Source organism: Gastrolobium bilobum, unplaced genomic scaffold (genome assembly GCF_033153095.1).
Source record: "Gastrolobium bilobum isolate Gb01-03AN ecotype WA unplaced genomic scaffold, APGP_CSIRO_Gbil_v1 utg9326, whole genome shotgun sequence".
In the NCBI taxonomy this organism is placed as follows: domain Eukaryota; kingdom Viridiplantae; phylum Streptophyta; class Magnoliopsida; order Fabales; family Fabaceae; genus Gastrolobium; species Gastrolobium bilobum.
The window spans coordinates 29,295-56,269 of record NW_026899336.1 but is presented as its reverse complement, the minus strand read 5'-3'; the positions used below and the strand labels follow the sequence as shown (position 1 = coordinate 56,269).

Here is a 26,975-nt window from a genome sequence, read left to right as displayed (position 1 = left end):
ATATCTCACAAGGAGTCATAGACAACTTAGACTGCAACAACCTGTTCAGGATGTGATTAGTAGTTAGAACTGCTTCTCCCCAATAGGAGGAAGGCATGCCAGCTGTAGTAATGTAGAATTTAACATTTCAGTTACTGTCTTATTCTTGCGTTCGACAACACCATTTGATTGAGGTGAGTAAGGAGTAATGGTTTCAAGTATTATGCCATCCGAAGCGCAAAATTCCTTGAACCTTGTCATTATGTATTCTCCTCCTCTATCACTCCTAAACCTCTTAATTTTAAAGTTGAGGTTATTTTCTACTCTTGACTTGAAAATCTTGAACCTTGCAAAAGTTTCATCTTTCTATTTCAACAAATAGACATGACAATATCTAGAAAAATCGCCTGTGAATGTTATTAAATACTTTTGACCACCTCTTGTAACATAATTTCTAAAGTCACAAAGGTCAAAATGTATAAGCTAAATAAGTTGTGTGCTTTTAGAAATCGACTTAAAATATTTTCTAATGATCTCAATTTGTGCACATACTTCACATTTGTCAAATCGAATAAAGGCATCTAATGGAATATAATGAGTTTTAGTTAGATGTTGCATTTTCCTGTAGTTCACATGTCAAAGTCTATTATGTTACAACTTTGGATCAATCAAAGTTGAACTTATATGGTTTATGCTCTTAGTATCTAAACTCAACCTATACTGTAACACCCTGTTCTAGAACTGGTTTGTTAACATCACGTATGGCATTAGGCGCAGTTACAATCACAACAATTAAATTAAAGTACGTATAAACTTTTTCCTTTTTAGTTATTTATAAACGTTTATATTTAAAATCAAATCCGTTATTAAAACAATTCCAATAGTTGTAATCATAACTTAAACTATGTGTGGAACACCTAATGTAATTTTATTTAAACCATACGTTGCTACCCTAGTGTGCCAAGTAGTTCCTTTAGACCAACAAGGCTTATAAACTCATTTTTATTGTTATTAAACACTAAACATCTCCACTCTTTATTTATTTAATAAATTTCTATACTAATTTTATTTTCCCGATCTTCCAATATGTTATATTATTCTTCGTTAGCTACGCGTGGGTTCAAACCGCGCTCAAATCGGAGCACCGTAGCTCAAGTTATGAATTTTTAGAGAAAAATTGCTGAATTTCACAGGGGTCCCGCGCTGACAGCGTCAAACCCGCGCTGATAGCGCCAACTTACTGCCTTTTTCACACCTTACGGCGCCGACAAATTTGGCGATGATAGCGCCAACCCACTATTTGGTGGCGCCAATAGCGCCATTTTGGCACCAAAAGCGCCATGGTTCCAGAGGTTTCACTATATTTTGATAATTTACCCCTAACTTGAGTTATACTTATCCGTTTGACGCAATCTTGGTCTCGTTGGAAAGATAAGAAAAATATCTACAACTTCCATCAAGACACAAAGGTCCAAATCTATCATATAGGATATGAAAAATGGACAAAAAGACATGATATCTTTATTTTTACATTGATACTCAAGCTATAGGTCTTCTTCCACCTAATTGGCATTTTATAACTACTATAAGACATCTTAAAACCCTTAAATACATGATTCTTAGTTCTTTCAAGGTACACATTTATCAAAAGAATCATCCATGGCCTTCCATCATATATATATATATACAATAAGCACAATATCCAAGTGTCTCTAATACATAATCATGGGACTTAGATACAAAACACTATGATCAAATCTTTGGCTCCCATCAACAAAAGAGATACCAAAGGAGATGAGCATAGGCTAAGTCCATCAAAATAAAGCATGACATACATATAACCAATGGCTTCCAATTATCAATCCTATACATAGGAACTACAACATGGCATGCATAACCCAAAATGAGGCAAAATCTTCATGTATCAACTAGTCCAAATATGGCCATTTGCCATCAGAGGCTCCTGCAACATCTTTACTTGAAAGGGGGTCCCCGCAACACGGGGTGAGATATATAAATACATCTCAGTAAACCCGGGGTCCTTGGAGCATCTCTCCACCCCATAGTTCACTAACAGAAAAATAGCAATAATCAGTAAATAATGCAGTAAATACATATCTATGTAGTTGTAAAAACATCTCCAGGAGACATCCCTCGAGCTCTCATGTTGTCCTAAGGATACTCAGATGCAAAATAGTCCTACTGGCCAGCTAAACTACCAAGTATGAATTACGCATCGTCATGCCACATACAAAACATAGGGAAACACCATCCTATGCCACACAAAATGCATACACATAAGTATAACAAAGCATTAAACTACCTTATTGCGTATACAACACGATTAATAACCACTACCCATTCAGGGCTTGGTGGAACAATTAAGGGATCAATTCCTAAGGTCCGAAGGCTTACCTCAATGAGCTTCAAAGCTTAACCTTTGTTCACCACCAATGAGCAATCAACCAAGCTTGACAACAAATCAACAATCAATACCTACATCAAGGTACTAGACAATCTATCAAGTCAATCCAATGAATACCAATATTGTCATCAACCAACCAAACTTATTCACACCACAATGGCATGAGCTAATCAACCAATCCTTCAATGTTGGTTTACAAGGTTTAATCCTATCACCACAAAGGACACATCAACCATCCAATTCACAATTTGCTCAAAATGCTAGAAAACTCACAAACCCCAAGCATGAATTTTTCAATATATTGAACAACAACCAAATGACAATCTAAGTCCATTTCTACCATTTATTTATCATTCCTAACAACTTTTACAAATGGCTTAAGCTTTAATTAAGCTCTAAACTACCCCATCATGCACACATTTTCTCAAATGAAACCCTAACATACCCATCACCATAAAAATCATGGAAAAGCTTGTATCTAAACATGAACTCACCTAGAATCATGCAAGGAAGAGATTGTAAGCCTCCAAGCAAAGCAAATCACTCTCCAAGCTCCTCAATCACAAGTGGGTCACCACTTTCACCATCATTTTTCTCTCAATGCAAGGTTTTTTGGTAGATTATGAATTAGGGGTTGTGTTTGTCTCTCAATTCTAAGCAAGATTGGTTCAAGAATCAAAGGATTTGGTTGAGAAATGGAGAAGTTAGGATTTTTGGAGCTTTGATGGTTTCTCTCTCCTCTCAGACGTCCCACGAAGAAGAAGGATGAAATGAATGGGTTTTCATGTGTTTTGTCACTTAACATAGGTTAAGTGACTTTAACCGGGTATGCGTTCATCTATCTATTCAACTCCATTCTCTTTTAAACTTTACCCAAAGGTCTGGAATATTTTTTTAGGAATATTTTCACTTTTACTTTTATATTTTGGGTATTTTTGTCTACATCCATTTTTACCCCATAATTTTCACTGAATGCACTTTTTACCTCAAAAGTGATCCTAATTAATTTAATTAAGCCTTTTACTTATTTCAACTCACTAATACATGCTAATCTACTTAATTACATGTAATTTACTATTTAATTATGTTAGGGATGTTATATATACATACCATTAACCATGAATGCACAGACAAAATAATAAGAGTTAACAAATAAAGTTATTCTACCATTCATAGTTGGGAAAGGCATACAAGCTTTATCAAGCAAAGAAACCAATTTCCTTGTAAGTAAAAGTACTACTCTAACTTGTTTTAGAGTTACTAGTTTACTTGAAGAAAGAACCAAATTTATAGTTGAGAAATACATACCATCTTTATCAAGTAAAGATATCAATTTCCTTTTAAGTAAAGATACTACTCTAACTTATTTTCGAGTTAGTAATTTACTTGAAGAAAGCACAAAAATTTGCAGTTCCAACATGAGTCACATCTGTCTCATCACTATTGCAATTTTCTACGGTGTCTTTCACTTCTATGATCTCAGTGAGTAAATTCCTACCATTTGAAGTATGAAATGTAGCATTTCTTTCCAACCACCACTTAGAAGAGACACTGACCTTTCCATTATTCATCATTCCAATGAAAACTTGAGGCTCAGGTTCATTAGTTAACATATTAGCCTCATTTTGTGGTGTTTTATTCTTTAATTTATTTGGTAGCTTACACTCTGCTGCCCAATGATCCCACTTTCCACAGTTATAGCACTTGTCCTTCTTCTTCTTTTGAAGATAGTCTTTTTGGCCTCTAACTATGAAGATGATTCACCTTTTGGTGATTTGGACTTCTTCTGAGGTTTATAAGTAGGCAGCTACCTTTTGTTGTCCTATTTGTTCCAAACTCTTCATAGAAATATTTTGATCCAAAATATAAATAATCCTCTTTAATTTATCCAGTTCACTCTGTTCTTCTAGTCTTGAAAGAACTCCATTCAACAGGTAGTTTATCCAACGCAAGATCGATAAAAAGATTACGAGACATTAGATTTATAATCTTTTAGCTTGTTCCTTATGTTCTCAAGTTTAATCAACTGAATTCGTATTAAATTTGAATTCAAAGAACTTCTCTGCTATTAGAGTTTTGGAGAGTTCCTCTTGTTTTGGAACTAAGCATGCAAGTAATTTCATATCTTTTTCATCGTCTTATATTCACTACAAACCATAAATATTTGTTCCATTGATATTATTCATCTATAATTTTCAATGGTAGATGCAAAATCATTTAATGCATCATGTAATATTTCACGTTCTTTCATGCCAAATTGAACATGTAATTTCCAACCATAAAACTCAATAACATCAAATAACTGCATTTTATAATATCATAGGAACTACATTTAGCCATTTTAATTAGAGCTAAGAATTAGAAAGAGTGCTCCTTGTAGCCCACGGACTTCAAAGACTCTAACTTTTGTCAAATTGCTCCGTAGAGTTGGAATTTTCCAAAATCGAGTCCAAAAACAGTTTTAGAGTGCCTAAAAACCTTCCGATGGACTACTCCTGTTGCTAGAAACTCACCGGAATATTTCCTGATTATTAAAATTCGCAGAAAAATATATCTGAAAACTTCAGATTATCATATCTCCTTCGTCCGATCTCCGTTTAAGGAGAATGACCACTCAAAATGATCGTCTCAACGAGTAGAACAAAGGGAAATAGGTTTCACTTTCTGAAACTTGCTAAAAATTCTGGTATTTGGATCCAAAGGTTGTGGCTACAGTATCTTCAAACTCAGATCTTGGAAAATCCTTCCGTTGAATTGCGAACGTGATTTAAAATATGAGTTCCTCTCGATGAGATATTCGAATAGACACCTTACTCGCTCAAATCCAACACACGAAGCTAATACTTCAAAATTGTTGGAGGTTACGAGTTTGAGAGAGAAAGGTTTAGAGGTGGTTGAAGTATTACACCTGGAGACATTAAGTTTGGAATGCTCAACAGTATTACCTCTAGCTTAGGAAATGCTAGAGATAATGCAAGCTCAATGCTCCAGCTTATATGGATCCAAATAATTTTGCTTTCACCTATTGGGCTTGTATGTGAACAAGATTATATTATATGGAATAACAGGTATTGTGAAAAAGAAAAATCCTAGCAGATATATGCAATGCATTAAACTTTATGACACCCAAATTCAAATTCCGTTGTTTAGCTGGCATTTTATGAATGAAAGGATTGCTTCCGCTTCTAAATACAGAAGAGTACGAAGTTCAGAGAAAAAACATATAGGGGTTTATATGCTGTTATGCTGCTTATGTTGGATGTTGGATTATGACTGTTGCTATTTTGCTGCTATCTTATTATTATGTTGTTGTTGTTGAGACTATGTTGGGCTGTTGTCTTATTTGGTGAGCATGAGGATTGTCCATGCCACATTGATTGACTATGTCCAGTTTTTGATTCGAGTTGTAATAATGTATCAGGATTATGTCCGGGCTACATGTGGTAGTTCCGTGATTTTAAATACTCACTTATTTATGATATGAGGTTATTCAGTATAGATATCTGTCTTTTGCATTTACATACAGGCAATGTTTTTGAAATGAATTAAGTAATTCAACTTGGTAATATTAATGACGTCATAATTGAAAGTAAAAAGTTATTTCGCATTTTAATTAAGCGTGGCTTAATACGATGACATATTAACAAACCGGGTATACACGGAGTGTTACATTATCCACCAAACTCCACTCTTTGGTTCGATCCAATAAACCCTCAGGGAACGAAGAATCCAAATTTGGGTCCTCTTGTGAACTCAAAGCAAGGTTATATTTTTTACCACAAGGTTGACATCTTTGTGGATTTGGTTTCCAAAGACTGCATTCAGAGGCAGATCTAGGTGTGTGAGAAGGGGGGCAAGTGCCCACCCTTAAAATATGATGTAAAAATATGAAAATACCTTTCTCTTAAAATTTAAATTTTTTCAATTTAATTTTGGGGTAGGATATTATAACAACCAATTAGGGGTTACTATCAATGTTACTACCAATCAATTTCACCATTAGATCGATTATGTTGATCCAACGGTTATATTTATTTCCATCTTTGTATGGTTATGATTCCCATATTTAATCCAAACCTAACAACAGATATAGAGCTCTATTCCAGACCCATCGTTTGCATCTACATACTGATTCATCTCCTCAAACCTCAATCTCTGTTATTGGAAGTTGGAACATTTGCTTCTTCCTCCATCATTGGTCCAGTTGAGTCGCAATCTGTTCAGATCTAGATCTAAACCAGACCCAGCTAGCCGACAGCTGCTCGCAAGTTGCGTTCAAGACCAGATCCAGATCTATATGTAATTGAAGTTATTGAGTGCCCACCCTTCATTAATTTTCTGGATCCGCTACTGACTGCACTGATGGTCGAGTCTTCGATACCTCCTCTTACTTGTCCATTTGGTTTTTTTTTTTTTTTTTTACCCAAATCGTTGAAACGGACGATCCCACGATTTTACATTTAATCCCATCGATCCAAGAGAAACACGATCTTACATACGATTCACATCGTGTGAAGAAAAAAAATCACTGTATCGGATGATCCTACAATTTTCCTAACGATTTTAACAACCATGGTGGCAAAGCTTGTGTAGCCGTTCTTTAACTTTTACTTAAGTTATTTTGATATCCAAAGAGTTCACGTTTCTATGATCTTTATAGCATGATAACGAAAGAATAAATGATATCGACGAGTTGGTCCAAATTTAATAGTTATAAGCTCTTAAAAGTAAATCCAAACCAAAATTACCTGTCAATCTGGCTAGAAACCATTTCACACAACAATGGAAGAACAGACGAAAGTGAAAAATAACCTATTTTCAGAATATATTTACTCATGTATTTCATCCTTAATGAATTGTACTCACCATTTGTCAGTTTACCGTCAAAAAATAAAAATGTAAAATTAGGTGATATATTGTTCAAAAAATTACCTTACAAACTTATTCAAGTGTAAAATTTGCAGAATTTGATAATTAATTACGGGGAAAGTTCTGTTTACAATTTTTTTTTTATAAATTACATTAAGTATGACCGGCCATATACTCTTGATTCAAGTATAATTGGTTATACTTAGTATGGTTTATAAGAGTTTACAAACAAAAAATTTATAAATATAACATTAATTATTATACTGAGAACTTTTTTATATATGTAACTTTTACTAATGGCTCATTAATCCATAAATATAATCATTTAGCATTGCGTCTCTGCAGGCTTTCAATTGTTTAGTAATAAATAATTCAATATGATCATTATTGTTACAACTTTTCAAATTATATAGTACACACAATCATTTAATTATTCTTAAACCATAATGAAATATGGTGTCCATGATCATAAACAGACTAGCTAGCGCAATTATTGGTGGCAACTTTTGCTTCCGGTACTACAATAGGCCAAGAAGAAAATTTAAAATGATTAGCTTAGCTATTTCAAATGTTAGAATAGTAATTGCAAAGGCCAAAAAAAATAATTAAAATGACATTCAATTCGTAGCTTTCAGACCAAGAAACGTTAATGTCTCTGATGAAGAAGGATATATGTGAAAAATTAATAATACTTTCTTAAGTATTGACGAAAGTGAATATCAGATTTCAGTCAGCAATAGTTTATATACGTCACAATATCACTTTCATTCTCTTTAATAAGAAAAAGATTTATATGTCACAATATACGTAAAAGTCCAAACATCGTTAGGTCTTAACTTCAAAATTATATAAATTTTCTTATAAGCTGACATCCATTTGTTCATAATGTAACGTACGAATAGGGTGTTGTCTCAATCATGGATGACCTTGTGGTGTATGAATTGATTTACTTTAAAAGGAAAAGAAAAATATACATATATAGGTACAAAAAATGGAAAATGCATATATGAGAATAAGAATATTCTGCCCATTAATTTATATAGACAAACATCATGATTATGAACTAACGTACTATATACATCATTATTTTAGTATATTTATATAGCCTGTCATATTGAAAATAATTTTCAATATTGCAACTCTAACCAAAAATAATGATCAATAATTGTACATATAATGTTATAAAATTATTAACATGCACTTTCCACAGTAATAATTGTATTATTTTATTACACTACAACAAAAGAGGTATACAGAGGCGGTTCATAAGGCATTTCACGACGGTTCAAACCGCCTCCATATGCGAGTTTCGGCTGTTATCCAACCGTCGTAGTTACTATCGTCGAGAGGGAATTCAACGACAGTTTAACTGAACCGCTGGAATAACCGTCGAATACGACATCAACGACGGTTGCCAAGGCGGTTGTCACCGCCATAGCATATCTTTTAAAGAAATTTACGAATATTCAAAGGCGGTTAGTTAACCGTCGTTAAATAGCAATTCAAAGGCGGTTATTTAACCGTCGTGGAATAATAATTCCAAGGCAGTTACTTAAGCGTAGTGGAATAGTAATTCAAAGGCGGTTATGAAACCGTCGTGGAATAAGAATTTCATGGCGGTTGGTTAACCGTAGTGGAATAGTAATTCAAAGGCGGTTACGTAACCGTCGTGGAATAAGAATGCCAAGGAAGTTACTTAAGCGTAGTGGAATAGTGATTCAAAGGCGGTTATGTTACCGCCGTGGTATAAAAATTAAATTAAATTCGACTGTTTTGAATTCATATACTAAGGCGGTTTCTAACCGTCGTGGAATATTAAAATAAAATTTATTAAATGTTTTTTTTAATAATTTTGTAATAAAATAATACACTATTTTTTAAAATAATGCAATATTTACTGTTACAATACGTTGTCAAATAAATATTAATTTATTTTCAAGAATTTAAATATTGGATATCATTAAAGCTGATAAATTAAATGTTTTAAAATTTACATTTATTTTTTAAATACAATTTGATATATATATTAATATAATTATTAGGAATGGCAATATATGTTTAATTATTAAAAATGGCAAATTGGATTAAAAATCAATCTTTTATAATCCAATATAATAATTATATAAATAAATTAAAAATATCAAGGCTTTTCATCCATAATTATAGTTAGAAGCAGTAAACTTTTCTAAAAATAGCCATCTAACCATTTGCACCGAATTCTAATAATTTATAACATCAAATATACAGGGGGATTGTAATTGTTAGTTCACAGTAGCATTGTCATAACACCAAAAAGACATTCAATCACCCTGACATTGTGATATACACCAAAATAGGAAAGCTATCCATCAAAAAGTAATCACCAAAATACATTGTGATCCATTTGTTCTGGAAAACAAAAAAAAGAACATATAAACCCGAGAACTATGGAGATGGGTGTCCTTGAAGTTCAGGTCCTTGTGCATTTGGTACATGGCTAGCAGAAGAGGATGGCCTGAATCCATTGGGAGAGCCCAAATCTTGAGGCTGTAAAAAAAATATAGCTCAAATATAAGTCTCAATCATATACATATTGAGTACTGAAAAATAATTTAAAAGCCTTTACTTAAAATATTGTTTTTGTCCAATTAATAGTGTCTCGATGAACCATAACTACTAAGATAATTACATCAGCCAATGAAGCAGCAAATATAAGTACTATACGTTGGTTAAGCACATGTCTGTCAGGTTTTGTGTATATTGTCTCTGAGATATATCATTTCTGAACCATATATAGGGTCGGTTTAGCTGAGTAGGTGGAAAATAGAGAAACCGAAGTTATGGCACCGAGTGAAAAATAAAATCATTTTATTTTCCACCTTCTTATACTTCTGTTATATAACAAGCAAAGCAAGTACAAATTGATTTTGATTCCAAATTAAACACTTTCCCAGTTCCTCCTTCTAAACCAATTACCAATCCTACTCAAAAGAGTAATAAAAGTATCAACCAATCACTGACCCATCAGAAACAACATCGAATTTATGACTCTATATCTAATGAGGATAAAAGAGGTAGTGGCAAATTCAGCATAAAGGAAGACCCAGAAACCAAGTTTTAATTTTTCTATGATGGGTTCCTTTCTTTTTCATTCACTCAACGAATAAAAACAAAACAAAAACATATAAACCACACAAACCACACAATCTACTAATATAAGTCTCAATCATATGCTAATGAAGCAGCAACAAGAGCACAAATTATTCAATAATTATATGTACTATACGTTGATAGTGACAACAGCCAATTATCATCTCACAGGTACACAATCATCATCTCAAACAGAAAACATAAGAAAATTTTAGTAAATGTATTATATACCTGATGCAATCCATTTGATGCAAAACCAGGGGGCATTTGACCCCCAAAGCTACGTACAAAAAAAGTCAATGCTTCCTCCAAAGATTGAACCTTAGATTTCAACTCTCTAATTTCATTGTCTGTAGATGTTGAGGAAGATGCCCCAGAACTAGAACGACGTTTAAAAATTTGTGAAGGGTAGACCCCAAATCCCATACCCCGTACACGTCCAGGGTGCTCCTTCCCAAACACCTGGACGTAAGCATCTTCTTTGGATAAAGTTCCATCATTTTGTGCAGCTAATAACAAATCCTACAAAAAAGAGATCCAACAACCAATTTAAAAATAGTAACATTGTCATATAGGAATACAAATAAACAACTATATTCCACTTACATTTTTCTCCATAGCCTCTTCATTCACAAATGTACCATCTTTTTTCAGATGCGAATAAGCATACATTTCCGCTCTACTGATAGGTTTACCTTTTTCAATTTCCTAAAATAATAAAATAACCAACAAAAATTATTTACCAAGACTATGTATGATTCAACCAAGTACTAATTAATAGCAATACAGAGTTGGCCAACAAGCAAAAATTAAGAAAAATATGTGTACATAAATTAAGTTATGACTTTTTCATTTGTTAGAGATATCAATACAAAGGAAAAGAAAAATTATGATTATAGCAAAACTAAGTGTAGATTTAAATGTGACCCTGGACGTGGATGTCTCAGTGAAGAACCATATTATAAGGTGGGATTCAAGTACTCAGACAACACTGCCACATAATCATACAAAATAAAAATATATCTGTACCAGCTCTCTTTTTTTTCTTGCAATAGACTTTGCGCCTAAAGTGTGAGGAATTGTTAGCTTTGCCCTGTTGGCAGTATTCTTTTCAGCAATTTCCTACATTACACATAAAATAATTAAGTAACTTATTAAAACAGTATTAAAACAGTATTATTTCAGCTATTACCACTGTTCTTTTCTCAAATCTATACTCCAAAAATGAAGCCCATTGTTTTCTTGGTATTCCCATTGGGCATCTCTCAATACTTTCCTCCAAGGACATATCAGAATTCTTAAACATGTGCCACAACCTTGATCTATTGTCCTTCCATTTCTTTCCGAGGTCCATCATTATCCACTTTTTATGATCTCCATCGTTGACATCAAACTTAGCCTTAAAAATGAAAATATGAGCAATTAATCAGCAACACACCAACAAGGATGCATATATTTATAAATAAAACCACAAACTTGAGGAAAATACCATACTTTGAAAAGGTTTTCCCACACAAGGTCTTTGTGAAATTTTGGAACCTTTGGCCATTTCAGATAGATGATTGGGAAGTGGTGACAATCAGCAGCAATTGAACCTGAATATACACCATACAAGCCACCAGATTCTTGAATTGGTTGGCCATCGTTACTCCATTCTAATATGACCTTATGATTGTCAGGAAGCACAAGCAAATCCTGAACATGCAAGTGACGCTCCTTTTTTACTCCGTTATCATCTAAGCAGTTATGTCAACATCAATGTTAGAATAAAAAAATATGGACTGATTAATAAATAAGTGGATTAGAGTTTAATTACCTATGACATCAACTGTCCAATATTTGGGAGATTTTTTCTTAACAGCAGATTTGGAACTTGCATTAGGTATTTCATGTGGTTCATTTGTTGGTTCCACCATATCAATTTCTTCATCAGTTAAAGGTGATTGATTACCCATAAAATTAGATGGGCTTTCATTCAGTAAAGGAGCACTTTGGGCTGTTGAACCAGCTGCATTAGGCACTGGAGAAGATGCAGGGATATCAGATGGTGTGGATTGAACCCTCATAGAGTATCGTGGTTTTCGAGCCATTCCTACAAATCCAATTTAAAAATAGTTAGCAAAGATCCTCATTCCTAAAAAAAACAAAATTATATGTCCTGCAAAAAAATAGGACATATGCAAAAAAAACAGTAAGTACAAATCATCATGTGTATTAAAAATAGTTAACAATATGCAAAAAATAGTATGTATTACATGAACTAAAAAATAAAAGTAACAATACAAGTTTGGCACATCTCAAACAACATAAGAAGAATGTATTACATGAGCTATTACATTTCCTATGTTGACCAAAAAGACTAAAACAAAACATTAAAGCAAACTTGAGTATCCATCATGTAAGAACTTCATCATTGTCATCTTCATGATTTGTAAAACTAGGAGGCTCATCATCAGCATCTGGTCTTGCCAATTGCATATGCATAGCATCATCAAAAAAAATATCTTCCAAGTTCTGTGATGGAAATGACTCTATGGAAGGCATAAGTTCTTCATCTTCACCCATGTCATATAAGTCTTTTGGCTTCAAATGAACAGGTATACTCCAACCCTTTTCTATTTCATCATCCACATAATAAACCATTTGTGCCTCTGAGGCTTTGATATATGGCTCATCATCTTCATGTTCACCAGTATGTATTAGTCTATTGAAATTAATTGAAGTAAATCCCAACTTATCTTTTTTAATGCCTCTAGGATTAGTGGTATTAGCCCACTGGCATTTGAACAAAGGAACCGTGAATAAGCCACAATAGTTTATCTCTATAATGTCTACAAGTTTTCCATAGTATAAGACATCCCCAAACCTCATTTGAGGATCATTATTACTATAATAACTTCTAGTGCCAAACGAACCATATACCCCACTATTCTGAGTTTTCAAGCCGTTATCGCGTGCCAAGGTTCGAAATTTGAACCTGTTAACATTATATGCATTGAATCTTCTAGCATGGACAATGGGACCCTGACCAAGAGAAAGCATGAAAGCTTTATCACTTTCATTCAAATTTTCCACTTCTCTAACAATCTACAAATAAGATTTCAATAGTATTATTAGTCATTCCATAGACAAACAAGTTAATGGTAACTACTCATGCAAAAAATGAGACAATGTCTCACCCATTTAGAGAACCATGTAACAAACTCTCTATGAACTATTTTGTCAACTTCAGCTTGACTCCTTGTTCGATGTCTAATGCGTCTCCGCACCTCCACTCTAAAATCCCTACATATAAATAACATATTAGGCATACAACGTGAAGCTGAACTTTTATTGGTAAATGTATAAGTGTTACTCACTTGAGATAACGATCAACTGCCGGACAATTGATTAGGACATGTCTATGAGCTTGTAATCTTTCTGTCAGTGTAAGATTGAAATATGAAGAACCACCAAGTGGATTTCCAACTTGGAGGAAAAATTCCTTAACACGTGGGTTAGGGTGTTCTTCATTACATGCATCATCAACACGACCCGGTCGATTAAATCTAGTCTCAATATCATCAAGATATCGAGAACAAAATGTAAGAATTTCTTGCATTAAGTAACCTTGTGCAATGGATCCTTCAGGTCGTTACTTGTTTCGTACATACGACTTCAATTGTCCCAAGTACCTCTCGATAGGATACATCCACCGATAATGGACTGGACCTCCTAGCTTAACTTCATCAACAAAGTGAACAATCAAATGGACCATGACTGTGAAGAACGAAGGGGGAAATAACATTTCCATGTGGCATAAAGTCAGAACAATTTCATGTTGCAATCTTTCTAAACTTGTGGCGTTCAACACCTTACTACATATTTGTTTAAAGAAAGAGCATAATTCAATTAAAATCTTGGACACCTGTTCAGGCAATGCTACCCTCATAGCCAATGGTAGAAGTTGTTGCATCAATACATGACAATCATGACTTTTTAACATTCCATTAACTCGAAGAGTGTCTACATCAATACACCTCGAAATGTTGCTTGAATAACCATCTGGCACTGAAATGTTCTTTAAAGTACTAAGGAATGCCTTCTTGCCTTTATTATTCATTGTGTAGATTGCTAAAGGATATTTTCCGTTCTCACTTGGCCAAAGGTCTGACTTACACTTCCATTCTATCAAGTCTTTTCGAGCATTAAGGTGATCTTTAGACTTTGCACTATCACCTAACAAGGTGTATAAAATATTATCAAACACATTCTTCTCAATATGCATCACATCAAGATTGTGACGCAGTAAGTTGGACTCCCAGTAAGGAAGATCAAAAAATATGCTTTTCTTTTTCCATTGTTTAACACCTGCATTGCCACGTACCCTCTTCCCCTTTCCTCCAACATCTCGACTTCGACCAAAAATGACATCAACATTCTGGACTTGATCAAGAACATCAAAACCAGAAATTATTTTGGGTGGATGACGAAGCTCCTGCTGTCCATTAAAACGAATCCTGTTCAGTCTAAACCTATGTCTTTGGTCAAGAAAGCGTCGATGACCCATAAAACACCATTTCCTACTATGGGGAAGGCGACAAGGTATACTATCAAAGTTGCATGTTGGACAAGCAAGTCCAGTGTAGGTGTTCCATCCAGACAATGTTCCAAGACCAGGAAAGTCACTAATAGTCCACAACAAGGCTGCATACAACTTAAACATCTCCCGCTTAACAGAATCATATGCATCCACACCATCATGCCATAACTCCTTCAACTCTTTAATTAAGGGTTGTAGATAAACATCAATATCATTCCCCGGCATTTGTTTACCCGGGATGATTGTTGAAATTATAAAGGATGTAGACTTCATGCATACCCACGGAGGGGTATTATAAGGAACTACGATAATCGGCCAAATGCTATAACTAGAACTCATGTTACCAAAGGGATTAAAACCATCAGTAGCTAATCCAAGTCGCACATTGCGTGGGTCTAATGCAAATGAGGTGTTTATTGAATCAAACTTCTTCCAAGCTTCAGAATCCCGAGGATGCCTCATCATGCCATCGTTGTTATTATCCATAGCATGCCATCTCATATCATTCGCTGTCTTCGAGGACAAAAACAATCTTTGTAATCTCGGTTTCAATGGGAAGTATCGAACAACTTTAGCTGGCACCTTCTTTTTATTGCAGCCATCATCGGATCTTAAAATATCACCAACTTTATTCTTTGTCTTCCATCTGGACATGTGACAAACTTTGCATGTTTGCATATTTTCATCATTGACACCCCAATACAACATACAATTTTTTGGGCACGCATCTATCTTTTGATAGTCCAAACCTAACTTAGTGATAGTTTTCTTTGCCTCATAGAATGATTTTGGAATTTTTGCATAGTCAAATGCATCTTGTAATAGTTCCAATACCATTGTCATAGCCTTGTCTGTCATCCCACAAAGGCGTTTAATGTGATACAACTTCACTACGAAAGAAAGCTTTGAATATTTTGTACACCCTTCATATAATGGTTGCTCTCCATCTTTAGCTAGTTCAAAAAACTCTTTAGCTTCATTTGTTGTTGTTTGTCCCCCTTCGGCAATATCTTCATCACATTCAAGGTTATGCTCATTTAGGTGGTGCATATCAACTCCAAATGCATCATTGATCATGTTCTGCATTGGATCTTCATCAACCATAATTTCATGGGTGTCATTGGCATTAAATGCAGCAGCAACATTACTGGCTTCTCCCATGTTTGTCTCCCCATGATGGAACCAAAAAGTGTAACCTTTTGGGAATTGTCTGCAAATTAGGTGATCATACACAACATCTCTTTTCTGCCATTTTCTAAACCCACATAATGGACAAGGGCATAATATTTCACCTTCAATTCCACGCTTTTGTGATGCAAAATCAATAAAAGCCCGAACACCTTGTTCATATGCAGGTGAATTACGCGGCTGCATAATCCAAGACTTATCCATTGCTTTGTAATGTTTCTATAAAAATTAAGATTCAAGTCAATTCAAATTGATTGGGAGTTAGTAATTTCAGATAAAGAGAGACATGCATCTATCTTTAAGGTTTTGGTTTAGCATTTAGGGTTAGGGTAAAGGTTTGTGGTTTAGAGGACCTTACGTTAAACAAAAGTTGGTAATAAACATGATCGATGGGGTGTCCAACTTCCCTATCATCTTCTATTTTCTCAAGCCATTGTCGTTTTCAATTCAAGCAAAGAAAAGAAAAGAAAGCAGTATTTACAATTCGCTGTTCTATCTTTTGTAGCTTGCCCTCCTATAAATCATATATGAACACAACACTTAACAATAATTTGCTCATAGATAGTCTATGGTCAAATTACACAACACATTATTTAAAGAGATAAATGTAATCCACTTTCAGTATCAGGTTCATACCAAAACACACAAGGCAATCAGTAGATTCCAAACTTACAATATAAACTAGCACATAAGCAATGCAAATTACAAGCAATAGTAATATTTTGTTTCTACACAAAAAATAGCATCAAATAACATGCATCAATGAAGTGAGTGTTGGGTTACACGTACCTCCAAAGATGGTATCGAAAGTGAAAGGGACTATACACCAGATGATAATAAGGCACTGCCAGTTTACAGAAAGAGGCATGAAATAAGACAACATAAAAAGTCAGTAAAGTTAATATAAAGTTAAAATGCACATACAGTAAGGCAGTAAGGTTAAAAGGGAGTAGACTCAAAAAATTTGCAAAAAAAGAAAAATTTAAAAGGACATAGGCCATAATGTATACAAAATAAAATTGATTCTAATTTATTTATTAAAAATAGATTCAAGAACCAATACAGATCAACCATGCAAGTCAGGAAATACTCGAAATTTTTATCATTTTACCTATTCTCTGATTCTCCATATACCAAATTGGAAATTTGTAATTATCAAATATGTTACATCAGAAAATATGCAGCAGACATATCACGTGAAATTTAAAGCAGATATCATAAAATTAACTCACTTATCAAATGATGCTAATTATTCCATAAACTGTATTATTACGATTAAAACACCTATAATGGAAACACTTGAGCATATTTTTCCCCCTTGTAAGTGTATATATAGTCTATCGTATTGTGCGGCATTTTTGCCTCTATGGGCAAATTGATGAGGTCACAACAATAGCAACCATCCATCATCCATCGTCATACAATTTCATAATAGAACAGCAACATGGAAACTTAAAGTTGAAATTTTGAAACTAAAATGACACACCCCTTCTCTTAAAAGTCACGGTCAAATAACTTGGAAACCATATCAGACCTTGATTGAAAACAATAATGTCTCAACTACAATGAGCAGAGATACTTATTTTTCCCTTACTGTATAGACATAAGTATGTAGGGACAAAAGAAAATAGAAGAGGATAGAAGAAGAAAAAGCACACATGTTATTACAGTAGATGATTATTGACAATATGTCTCTTTCTTCTCCCAATTACAAAAACGCCAGTTGCAGTTTAAATTCTTACATAATTAAAGACATGCACAATAATATATTTGAGTTATACATCATATTATTGGTTAATTATCAAGCAGGGTACCAAGTTTTATTACCTGCCAAGAATAAAGGGGAAAGAAAAAAGAAATGAAGGAAGGGAAGAGAAGAAGAAGAAATAATGAAAATAAATCCTATAAAACATAAAAAAAGAGATGTATAAAATAGAGAAAGGAAATTAACACATCAGCACCATCATTACAACATCACTAACCAGTCAACACACTGAAACAAAATTCCAAACAATTCCTTCTTTACTTAATTTTCAACCCCCTGATATTCCTCACAAAATTCTCAAATCTTTTCCTTCTTTTTCTCTTAGACTGCACATAGTCTACAAATATATATATTTTTATTTACATGATTAGCCCACAAAACACCTTTTTTATTTTAGGAAAATCGAATGTGGATCCCTCACCTTTGGTAGGGACTTAGGCTACTGTGCACTCTCAAGTCTCAAAGCAAGATGCTAAAAGATGCTCGAGGAAGCATAGAGGTACTATAAAACCATGAACAGAAATGTATAAATCATTAGAAATCCTGTTTTATTTTATATATTTTTATTTATGATCCCTTCACCATTATTGAGGCAATTGATGACAACATACACACTATAGCTGCATCATGCAGGTAACATATGGAGCTCCTCTATATACCCATGTTTGTTAATAAATTCATGCTTATGAAAAATAAACTGCATGTAATAGATATGTTTAAATCTTAATATTACTCGATAATTCATCCTTTCTCCAATGTTTTCATTTATTTCCACTCTCCACAGTTAGTAACAAGGATAATACCCAAAAAAAGTAATTTAACATCAGAGGAACAAACTAGTTAAAATTGAAACTCAGTAGTTTAGGATTTTTTACTTCATGAAAAACGTAGATATATATGAAGTCCATGGTCAAAAACAGGATACATTTAGTGTATTTTTTATATATAACAAAACAGGAAATTAAGGAAGCTAATTAACACATACAAGAGTGTAATTTAACTAGACATAGTTTCATTAAGTAGATGATGACATTGAGATTTGGCAGAGTTGTCCTTCAAGTAGCAAATCAAACTACCCTGACTTGTATTGTTAACTTTATATAATGGAATTATCCAAATCAAATAAATAAACCAAAACGTCACTTGTATTGTTAACTTTATGTAATATAATGACTTGACAAACAAATATTAATTATCCATGAGTACCCGAATTTGATGTCCTCCTGATATTGTTTGTGAGTTGAGGACAGGTGGTCTGACACCATTTATGTCGTTAGAAGTAGTTCGTTGCCATGGTTCTCCACAACTGATTAATCCCATTAAGATCAGAAGGCCACAAAAAGAAGAGCAAAATTGCATTAGTTCCATCACAAAAAGAAGAACAAAAAGAAGGCCATCACAAAATTGCACTATACGAAGGGGGGCGAAAATTTTAACAAATCCAACTTATAGAATTTCAGATAACATACAGTTTAACAAGTATACTAAATTGATGAATTTAACATAAGTTGTTTCATTGCCATGTGCCTATGTCAACAATTGAAAGCAAGAGAATCACAATATAAAACCAGAAAACAAGTACCAGTAGTCTCAACATATGCACCCATTAAATAATTTTAATAACAAATATAATCATGTAACCAAAACATAGTCAGAATGAGACAGCTCATAGAACCCAAATTAGGCAAGCACCTAAAACTAACATCATAAAGCTCCATAATACCCACATCAATACAGACTCATCTACTTCATTTATCAAGCACAATAAATCTAAGAAATAAATTCTAGAGAAATTATAGTAAACTATAGTTATTTTATACCCATATTTTTCTTTCACTGTCGGTTGGTTTTTGAGCATCCAAACAAAATAAAACTACCAAAAGATCAAAACTTTACAAACAGAAAGTGAAAATACTCATAACAGGGAAGCCGTCCTACATGTGATGGCTTCGGGCCAGTGTTTCTTCCTCGTGGTAACAGATTTTGGGATATCAAATAAAGCAAAAGGAGACCCAGAAAGTGAAATCGAACGCTTTTGTAATCATATATTATGCTTATATCATATATAAAAAAAATTAAAATTGAAGAAGACAGAGAGTGAATGTGCATTGACAGGACAAGAATAAAGTTGAAAGAGGAAGAGGGAATAGATACCCAAACAAAGCTGAACGGCAACGTTGAAATCAGAAGCGCCGTCGACCTTCTCGAATGAGAAACTGAAAGTGCCAGAAGCTGAACGGCAACGTTGTGAATGAGATACCCAAACAAACTTGAACGACAACGTTGCGAATCAGAAGCTGGCGGAGATACCCCTTGTTTGGACGTTCTGCTATTTAGGTATGAATCAGCGAAGGAGAAGTCAAAATTTTCAAAAATTGAAACAAAATTAAATTGTTGATGTGTTTAACCTGATGTGCTTGCTTAGCCAAAATGGAAGTGTGAGTGTTGCGCCGACTGAAAGCGAGAAGGTCGTAAGTTGCTGTCGGTGACACACCAGCGTGAACGGCGAAGGAGATTGACAGTCGAAACCAAAACTAAGACGAACAGGGTTCTATTTTGGTTTGTGGCAACGATTTGGGGAGAATAGCTGAATAGGGTTTTTTGGGAACTTAGGGAATAGTCGAAACCAAAAATAACAGGGAACTGAAAGATAATGGGCGCCGATGAATAGTCATTTGGCAAAATAAAACGCGCCAATGAATAAATTGTAGGAAATGGAAAAATATTTTATCATACGTCGTGAAATGATATTAACCGCCTCCAAATTATAAATACCACGACGGTTCACATAAAACCGCCTTAGAATACATTTATTCAACGACGGTTCCAATGTAACCATCGTGTTTTGCCAATATTCAATAGCGGTCTCTGTAACCGTTGTAGTAACCGCTTTAGTATTTAATTCCAAGGCGGTTCACATGTAACCGTCGTGGAATAACGGTCGCCAAATGCACATTTTCTTGTAGTGTTAGTTTGTATGTAGCTTATTTAGGAGGTTCATATGCAATTGACTAGTGTCGTTTCTGAGTAACTTTTTGCCGTACCAAACCTCATATGGCTTACAAACGAAGCACATATGTTATATGTATTATTTTCCGTCCAAGTCATTAATTTCTTGGTATCAAACATGGTTCATTATATGCTACAGCATCATAGACAAATGTCCTATTTCAATACACACACTTTATATTCCAGATTTACCCTTGTCATATTTATCGATTATACCTGAGATCTGTCTAACAAATATTTTAATTTCCATGCATCTTTCACCTGTAGTGGAAACTGAAAACCCAATGTTGGGTGGCACAAATATTTAATTAATGCATTATCTCATATGAACATAAGGTGACATTAGTTGGACGAGAGTGTATTAAAATAAGGCGTCGTTTCATGTAATTAGACAATAAAAATTAAACAAATGTGAAGTAATGTGTGTATTAGATAAAATTTCAACTAATCAGTTTCCTTAAATAGTAAAGTACATTGATCTCACGGAGACAAAAGAGATAGTGATATAGACCAAAGCTCCGAGGTGTCACCTGTTTGGGGGCTACGATTATGGCTGAGGAGAGAATTCTGTAGAGTAACAACGATAAAGAGCGAATGGAGAAGATGAATAATGAGGAAGTTTAGGTCCTTTTATATAGGAGATTGGAGATTCCCTCAAAGTGCATAAAGTGTGATGCCATAATCATTTCCATCCTTGCGAGCCCCACTAGGTGTGAGGCTGCATGACCCACATGTAAAGGGTCATACGTGCATGGGAAGTGTGAGGGAATACATGTACAAAAGAGTCATGTGCTCCATATGCCAAGTGATGGTGGTCCTGCCAGTCAGCTATTTGTGCTGGTTAGGCAGAGCCATCCGACCAGACCAAAACTGAAGCACCCCAGCTTGGAAGTTAGCAAAGTTAGAGTGTCAAGATGCCTGAAGAACTCTCCGATTGGTGGATGGGATATTTTGTGTTTTTAGAGGATACAAATCTTGTTATGTCTTTTCTTTGGCTCATGCCTTTCGTTTGATCGGATAATAAATCCGGTCTGTTTTGACCATGGTGGTTATGATACCTCTTTGCAATCGATGGTGCCTTTCCACGTCCTGATCGAAGCTGTGGTTTTCTATGGCGTGGCCACGTGACACTTGATAGTTTGTTCATACGTATCGTGGGTTGCACCTGCATTGATGACCTTCATTCAACGGTCAAAGCAACTTTATTGTCTGCTATGAAAAGTCTTCTTTGTCGTTAGGCACATTTACATGTTTGTCCTTCCTATTCGTGCATCAACTTTTAACCTTGGCCTAATATTCTCGTCCTTTCCTCTCTCGCACCTCTTGGCCATCAAAACCTTTAAGTTAACCATATTTTCATTTTATATCTTCACTGATCTCACTCAAAGGTTCTATTTTTATGCTATGTTCTTCATTTACGAATTTCACCTTTGTTCTTTTCTTTATGATTCCTGCATCATTGCTGCCAGAGGTTCCTTGTGCTCTCGACACTTTTTCGACTTGCATCCTTATGTTGTTCTTTTCTTAAAGTGACTTTACGTTCATGAACTGTGTTCGTGGGCTAAAGTTTCTTCCTTTCTTCTTCAGGTATTGTCTTCTCTGTGTCACCTTCTTATTTCGTTCCTCTTCTATAAATTTTATCTTTCCTTGAGACTGGTTGTTCTGAAAAGGTTCTACCTTTCTAGGTTGTCATTATTTGTTGGGTCATTTGAGAGTATGAGTGAAAAGGGTAGGTCTTCGAGGAACATATCACCATCACCCTATAGCAGTTGTTTTCACCGCCACACCCTACCAAGTTACAAGAATTATAGGGGCTTTAGGAGTCATTTCTTTCCATCTATGCACCGTGGAGATTGGGGCATGAGAATAAGTGTCTTGATACACCTACCAAGGTAAGGGAGGTTATCTTCACAGGAGAATGTGGGGCATTCTCTTATTCCTTAATCTACTTTGTATCATCATAAGAAGATGAACACTTCCTCTGGAATGTCTAGGAGGTTTTTGGCCCAGGGGGATTTGAAGTTTATTTTGATATGTCCGGATATTTCCATAGATATTGTACTCGTAGGATTGAGTAATGACGGTTGGTCTGTAACTTTTATTATTATTATTATTATTATTATTATTATTATTATTATTATTATTCTACATATGCATCTAGGGTTTCTGCCATAGCACCCTGGAATCCCCCTCGATTTTCTCAATTTGGCGATTTCATGACAACAGCATGAGTTCCAACGTTTGATTGTCGCTTCCACCCTAGATGAGGAGCATTAAAGGAGAGTTAGGGCTGATTCTTCTGCAACTCACCGTTTTGGTGATCCGGTGCCAGCTATCACTGATCCTACTGCTTTAGCCACTGGTGGAGTTGTTGCTAACCCTGTTGAAGCTATTCATGCCGCTTGTAACCTACTCAGATATTCCTGTAGCTTTTTATACATATTTTTATGGTTTCTCCTTCTAAGAGGAAAGTTTGGGTATCTCTTCGAGCGAGAAGGAAATATTTTTCTTTCTTCATCATTTATTCCTCCTTTTACAAGAGCTTCAAAGAAGATTACTTCAAGGTATATAAGGGGTTACATTGCCTTTCTTTAAGAGAAGCACCTACGAATCTCGATCTTCCTGTACTAGATGCTCAACGTTATAAGGATAATGGAAAATTTTATCATGTCTCTGAGGATGAGCTCACCAAGAAGGAGAAGATCATTCTCCAAACTTAAGTTATGGAAGAAGGAGAATGGGGAGATTAATTGTAAAATCCATCTACAAAAAGGCTATGAGGCCAAAATCTTTGATCTCTTACATGTGTCTGTTTTCTTTGAATTTTCTTTGAATGTTTTTCTTCTTAGGTTCTTGTTGTTTGTGTTGTTTCTTAATGTTTTATCCTTTTGGTTTTGTAGAGGAAGACATGGACGACAATTGATCGACTTCCCTAGTTTTGGTCTCTTGTAGTCAATAGGGAAAATTAGCTTGTTCCCAAGTGATGACCAATTACGCAAGTGCACGCATCAAATAATAAATGGGAGTATAGTATCTCAGATAATCGTTCCCACAGAGAAAATATTGCTAAGTTGAATTATAAAGTGTATTAAAGAATTAAATAAATGAATAAAACATTATTAAACTATTATGATTGTATGTTTCCAATTATGACAACGGTGTTCCCACTATAACAAAAGGTTCAGTTTAGCTTGAAATAGTTCCTCGTGTTGTTATGTATCCTAGTTCTTCCTAATTTAAGGAGAAACGACAACTCATTGGAACAAATTGGTTTGTATTGAAAATATTAAAGATAAATGCAGAAATTAAATTGAGCAAGTTCAAGAAACAACAGAGATGGATTGAAATATGGACGTTAGTTAAAAGAAAAGGAATGGATGCACTGATTCAGTGTAAATAAGTTGTAATCTAGGCTCAAGACCTTATCCAATGGACTTGTTCAGGTCACTTTCATTGCTAATGCTGATTCTTCATGCTCTTGGGCTAAAATGTGCACAAAACCCCATATTCCTACGACGGCTGTGTTCCCAACAATTAAACAATATAGAACCTTCAACGAATGAGGGGGGCCCTTATCCCTAAGAAAATCAGTGGAAGTGTTTCCACACTCTTCACCTTCCTCCTAATGTTCTGTAGTCTGAAATTCCTTCCTTATGGAAGTTTCTTTCTCAGATTATGTTCAATTTCCATTGGTACAAGATATGAAAATACAAAACAATAGAAATCCATTAGATTCAGTAAACTGAGATTCAATTACAGAGCATTTATAGCTTTACAGGTTATCCATTCCAAAGGGAAATTAGCTCAGGCTTATAAGCATGGCTGAAATTACAAACAAAGCCTTCCCAACATGAAATTTCATAGACCTGAGATACAGATTGATGAAAACGAATAAGAAAGAAAAGAAATTACAAGCTCAAATGAAAATAAAGATAAAAACAGGAACAATGGAGAAAAATGAAAAAATGGAGACGGAAGATTGATTTGCTCGTGTTGAGACTTGATGAAGAAAAGAGGGGACACAAGTGTTGCTCTAGAAAAAGTTCTCTTTTGTCTTTGTTTGATCTTCTATTTATATGACAGATGCAGTGGTGGCATTCTCATGATTAACGCAACTCGTTCCCTATATCATTGGATTAGAGGAGGTCTCCTCTTTCTCTGATCAAATGAATGAAAATGCTTTGAAGTGATGAGAATGACTGAGCTGTCTTTCTTGCTTTTCACTCTTATTTAACAAATTTTGATTCTCTGACAAGTTCAAAAATATTCCCTCACTTTTTGGTTCCTTGATGTCGTGATTTTTCTTTTAGTGGGTGCCTTTTTGGTGGTACCTTGGAAAAAGAAAAAAACAAAAGTGAGTGGAATCAATAAGTAAAAGTAAAAGATAGCTCATGTTCTCCCTTTCCTCTCTCTCTTTTCTCACCTTTTTAACCTTTTGATTTATTTATCTATAAAAGTCAAAACTTATTATACTTATACTAATATTTATAATATTAAAGCAATAATAGGGATATATCGTACGACATTCCGTAGCAGGAATGCCTCTGATAGGGATGAAATGTCATCCCATCACCTAGCATCCTTGGAAGATGGTGGGTTTAAGGATCCTATGTCTGAGGAGGCAGTTGCTATGAGGGTGGCTACTTGGGAGAAGTTGACAAAGAAGAAGAGATACTTGATGCAATAGCTACCAGCAGAAGAGAGGTTGTCCAAGAGAAGGGTGACCGATTTGAGTTGATTCTTACTTCGAGCTTCAATCTTGTGATTGAGGTGAATCTATATAGTGATTCTCTAGTACCCTTGATTCTTAATTCTAACTTTATAGACTACCAAGATGAGAGACTTCTGTTATGGATGGACCTCACAACCCAAAGCTATGGGATGGCCTTTAGAGACCCATATAAGGGGTCAATCCCTTGCCCCCTATAGTAAAACCCATAGACCTCATAGTAGAGGATCTTTTACTCCTAAGATAGCTCACCACAATATACGCTAGAGGTGTGCTACCTTACTCGCAATAGTGAGGTAATAGTAGATCGAAATGGTTACGGCTCAACCCTCTCTCATAATTAGGGAATATTTTCCACCTATATATACTACTCCTTACCCATTAAAAAAACATCTTGCATTTATAATTTTCATGGGTTATTACTCTGGTGAAATATTGAGCCGCATACCCTCACACATTTCCCATCTCTCAGCCGCCAGTAAGATATACACATGGTGACTTCTTCAAGAGCACCTCCATGTTAATATACTTCATCAATCAAGGGATACAAACCTAGCTTTCCTAAGCAACTTGGGATGAATTCTTCTTTGTGCATAATCAACCTCTCAATTTGATATCAAGTTTTAAAAACATATTTTCAAAATAATTTTTTCTATTAAGATGACAATTCCTTTATCATTGTGTCTAACCCTTGTTGTTGTGAATATGTATGTTGAATCTTTTCTAATTAACACAATATTGACTTTGTCTTGAATTAAACCATTATTGGATTAATATTTATGTGACTGTGGCGCCGAAGGGTAAGCGTCTTGAACCTCATAGGCGCGCATAGTGTATTGTCCTATTCTTGTATGTAGAATTAATTACATGAGTCTTTGTCTTTATTTTTCTTCTCAAAATGTGGATAAAACATATGTACCCAAAAATAAATGGGGACGTAGACTCGATCCTTGATCAATAGAAAAACATAAAGAAAGACGATACAAGGAGGGAAAAAATAGGATACGGGGCATATTGGGGATTTTGTAAAATTTCATTGAAGTAATGCACATTGTCCCCGCACTTTATTACTTGACAAACCTCAAATCAAAACTCTGGACATTTGACAAAAGCAAATATTTTTTCTGGTTGATTCAAAAATTAAATATTTTATCATACTAATGCACTTAAACATATATTGAGTGTGTATATTCAAGTTGTACATAAAATGACACGTTACTTGGGCAAAAAAATCAATACACGCATAACGTGTCATATGATGGGAGTCACACATGACCCCATACATGACTTGAACACACAT

General features: G+C 34.7%; 2 protein-coding genes across 2 annotated transcripts; both read right to left on the bottom strand.

Moving 5' to 3' along the window:
* Nucleotides 1-9,697: 9,697 nt before the first annotated feature.
* LOC133289744 (uncharacterized) lies at nt 9,698-12,492 on the bottom strand. Its single transcript, XM_061487743.1, has 7 exons — nt 12,219-12,492; nt 11,897-12,138; nt 11,595-11,801; nt 11,432-11,524; nt 11,009-11,110; nt 10,634-10,924; nt 9,698-9,799 (listed from the first exon to the last, which is right to left on the bottom strand). Exons 1-7 carry the CDS (start codon nt 12,490-12,492, stop codon nt 9,698-9,700), a joined length of 1,311 nt encoding a protein of 436 aa, XP_061343727.1.
* Nucleotides 12,493-12,796: 304 nt separating this feature from the next.
* LOC133289743 (uncharacterized) lies at nt 12,797-16,376 on the bottom strand. The gene is made up of 4 exons (XM_061487742.1): nt 14,077-16,376; nt 13,762-13,950; nt 13,582-13,687; nt 12,797-13,489 (listed from the first exon to the last, which is right to left on the bottom strand). The coding sequence occupies exons 1-4, from the start codon at nt 16,374-16,376 to the stop codon at nt 12,797-12,799; spliced, it is 3,288 nt and encodes a 1,095-aa protein (XP_061343726.1).
* Between the last annotated feature and the right edge of the window lie 10,599 nt (nt 16,377-26,975).